The sequence below is a fragment of the Gossypium hirsutum genome, chromosome D10 (genome assembly GCF_007990345.1).
Source record: "Gossypium hirsutum isolate 1008001.06 chromosome D10, Gossypium_hirsutum_v2.1, whole genome shotgun sequence".
In the NCBI taxonomy this organism is placed as follows: Eukaryota; Viridiplantae; Streptophyta; class Magnoliopsida; order Malvales; family Malvaceae; genus Gossypium; species Gossypium hirsutum.
Genome location: NC_053446.1, coordinates 29,505,795 through 29,508,911, shown reverse-complemented (window position 1 = coordinate 29,508,911; position 3,117 = coordinate 29,505,795). Strand labels below are relative to the sequence as shown.

General features: G+C 33.9%; 1 protein-coding gene across 2 annotated transcripts; it reads left to right on the top strand.

The window, feature by feature from the left end:
- The first annotated feature begins 343 nt into the window (after window positions 1-343).
- On the top strand, window positions 344-2,554 carry LOC107914834 (transcription factor FAMA). 2 transcript variants are annotated; one of them, XM_016843878.2, is made up of 5 exons: window positions 344-619; window positions 741-847; window positions 957-1,616; window positions 1,704-2,150; window positions 2,241-2,554. In XM_016843878.2, the coding sequence occupies exons 2-5, from the start codon at window positions 824-826 to the stop codon at window positions 2,328-2,330; spliced, it is 1,221 nt and encodes a 406-aa protein (XP_016699367.2). In that variant the 5' UTR covers window positions 344-619; window positions 741-823; the 3' UTR covers window positions 2,331-2,554. The 2 variants fall into 2 exon arrangements, with proteins under 2 accessions (XP_016699367.2, XP_016699366.2); XM_016843877.2 differs by lacking the exon at window positions 344-619 and having other exon boundaries at window positions 741-1,616.
- The last annotated feature ends 563 nt before the right edge of the window (window positions 2,555-3,117 follow it).

The window sequence follows — 3,117 nt, the reverse complement described above, 5'->3', positions numbered from 1 at the left end:
GTACGTGCATATTCGAATTTAAGTATAAAATTAACATCTCTAGAATAGTTGGGTTTTTTTTTTATTAGTGAATTTTAACTTATATATAAAGTGCTTCAAAATAATTTAATAAGATTTAAAAGAAAACTACATAAAAATATATTTAAAAAAGTTGAAAGTTCAAAAGATGAAACTTGAAAGGGTTTGAGAGCGTACTTAATTAGAGTCATGAAAAGAGGTGGTAAAAAAAGCAAGGGGAAGAGCGTTGGGGTTAGCCTGTGAAATCCATAAATATCAAGGAGGTGCAACTGTGTGATGAGCTTTACATTATATTTATATATATATAAATCCCCACAGGCTCCTTCTTCGTCCTCTCTCTTCCTTAGCCACCACCGATTCACAAGTCAAAAGCCAGCTCTTAAGAGGCCAAACCCTGCTCCCTGCCGCTGGCCCCATTTACACCACTCGATCCATCTCTTTTTCCATGCTTACCCCACCTCTCATCCAAAAGTTTCACTCTTTGTCTTATTACCTTTTTGTTTCTCTCTGAGTTCAATATCCATCCCATCATCATCAGCTTTATCATTTCCAAGGGCTACATGTTAAGATAGATAGATGCAAGTTTTATGTCGTTATTATGGTATTAATTTTTATGTTAATTACATGTTTCAAAGGCGGTTTCCTTGTTTTATTTATGCATAAATGCAAAATGATTTTGTTTAATGGCCGTAACTTGACAAGGTTTTGTCTCTGTGTTTCAGGTTCAATGATATATTGACTAGGGTCAAGTTTGTCTTTACACGAATTGACCTCACTTAGGGTTATCGCTATATATACAGTAATAATGGAGAAAGAAGAAAACTACGCGGTACCAACAGCACATATACTCTTATCTTCTTTTTTCTTTTTCTTTTTCAAAACCTTTATATTTATTACCAATCGCCATGTTATTCTGCTACAAACTTGATTTCCTTCAGGCAAATTTTGTGGGGCTAGATTATTCTTTAGACCATCATCAGCATCATCATCAACATCAGCAGCCTCGGATTGGTGAATCTTGTGGTGATAACAACAATGGGATGGTTGATTATATGTTGAATAATCCTCAACAACACCAGCATATATCATCTTCATCAGGGTTTTACACTACTCCAGCATCTTTCGATAAACTGAGCTTCGCTGATGTGATGCAATTTGCAGATTTCGGTCCTAAATTAGCTTTAAACCAAACAAGGATCCCTGAAGACGAGACTGGGATCGATCCTTCTGGTTATTTCCTAAGGTTTCCTGTTTTAAACGACAAGTTAGAGGCTGAGTCTTTAATGGTTCCTCCATCTGGGATTGAAAACGTTGAGGAATTGGTGGAAGATAAGCATGGAGAAGATGAAGCTAGGGTTTCTGATAATGCTGCGGTGCAACTTCGTTTCTTTGGAGAAGATGATGTTCATAACAAAAACCCCATAGTACCTACAGATGCTGCTAAGAACAAGAGAAAGAGGCCAAGAACGATCAAAACCAGTGAAGAAGTTGAAAGCCAGAGGATGACTCACATAGCTGTTGAAAGGAATCGAAGGAAGCAAATGAACGAGCATCTTCGAGTGTTGAGATCCCTCATGCCTGGCTCTTACGTTCAAAGGGTAATCTCAAACTCAAATCCTTTATTTCATATCAATCAATCTCTAGTACTGTTCTTCCATTGATGTTGAGGTAAAATATTAATTCAGGGAGATCAAGCCTCCATTATTGGTGGAGCCATAGAGTTTGTGAGAGAATTAGAGCAACTCCTTCAATGTCTAGAATCTCAGAAAAGAAGAAGATTGTATGGAGAAGCTTCACGGCAGATGGGAGATACATCAATGGCGGCTATTCAGCAGCAGCAGCAACAACAACAACAGCCGGTGTTTCCTCCGATGTCTACTCTCCCGAACGATCAAATGAAGGTAATGGAGTACGAAACCGGACTCCGCGAAGAAACAGCCGAAAACAAATCATGCTTGGCGGATGTTGAAGTGAAGCTTTTAGGGTTTGATGCAATGATCAAGATCTTGTGTAGGAGAAGACCAGGCCAACTGGTTAAAACCATAGCAGCTCTCGAAGATTTGCAGCTCAATATCCTTCATACCAACATCACCACCATTGAACAAACAGTTCTATATTCCTTCAACGTTAAGGTATACAATTGATCATATCTTTATCTTTCTTAATTTTTATCAAAAAAAAAAAAGAGGAGAGAGAATAAAGAGAATTATGTGGATATGCAGGTTACGGGTGAATCTGGGTTCAGCGCTGAAGACATTGCGAGCTCAGTTCAACAAATATTCAGTTTCATTCATGCAAATAGCAGCATGTAATGTAATGAAATCCAGGAAGATAAGTTGAAGGGAAATGAGTTCTCTGTTGGATCTTTTCAAATTTGAATAGCCTTTTTTTTCAACGGATTTATATATTAGATTTGCTATAGAAACATGTAAAATAGTTGTCAGTAAACTTTCAGCATAATTTACTACTTTTGATATTTAATTTCCCTTGTAAAAGTAAAAATTAACTTTAATAATTAACAAGTCTTTTATTTGAAGATTTGCTTATTTTCAATTTTTTTATATTATTACGATTTCATTTCGGAGTTTTTAAAAATTTAAATGCATAATGATATTTTTATTTTTATTTTTGTCAATTTAGCTCATACATTTGTTTTAGATAAATTTGGCTATTAATTTTTCAAAAAAAGTTAAATGGTAACTTTTTTAATGGAAATGTTGACTAAAACATTTTTTTTAATAATATTGGCATGGCAACCTCATAGTAGTCCACGTGTACTTTATGCTGACATGATAGTATTTGTTTTATACGACACGTCAACAAATAATTTAAAATTTATAAAAATATGCAAATAAATAAAATAAATTCAATTTTCAAAAAATATAAAAATTTCATAATTGTTTTTTTTAAATAGCATGGAGTAATCATGAATTGTCATGTGGGCAGCTATGTGTAAAAGTTTAATGTTTTTATCTGTATTTCAATTTAAAACAACAATTTGATTTTCTTTAAAAGGTTGATAGTCAAATTAAACTCTTCTTAAAAGGTTAAGAATCAAAATTTAACAAAATAAAAATAAAAATTAAATTGACAAAAAAT

Bases quoted from the DNA above. Each gene is read 5' to 3' on its own strand.
- LOC107914834 (XM_016843877.2), top strand. From the start codon at position 924: ATGTTATTCTGCTACAAACTTGATTTCCTTCAGGCAAATTTTGTGGGG. The intron at 1,617-1,703 runs GTAATCTCAAAC...ATATTAATTCAG, and splicing joins CTGGCTCTTACGTTCAAAGG to GGAGATCAAGCCTCCATTAT. The intron at 2,151-2,240 runs GTATACAATTGA...GTGGATATGCAG, and splicing joins TATATTCCTTCAACGTTAAG to GTTACGGGTGAATCTGGGTT.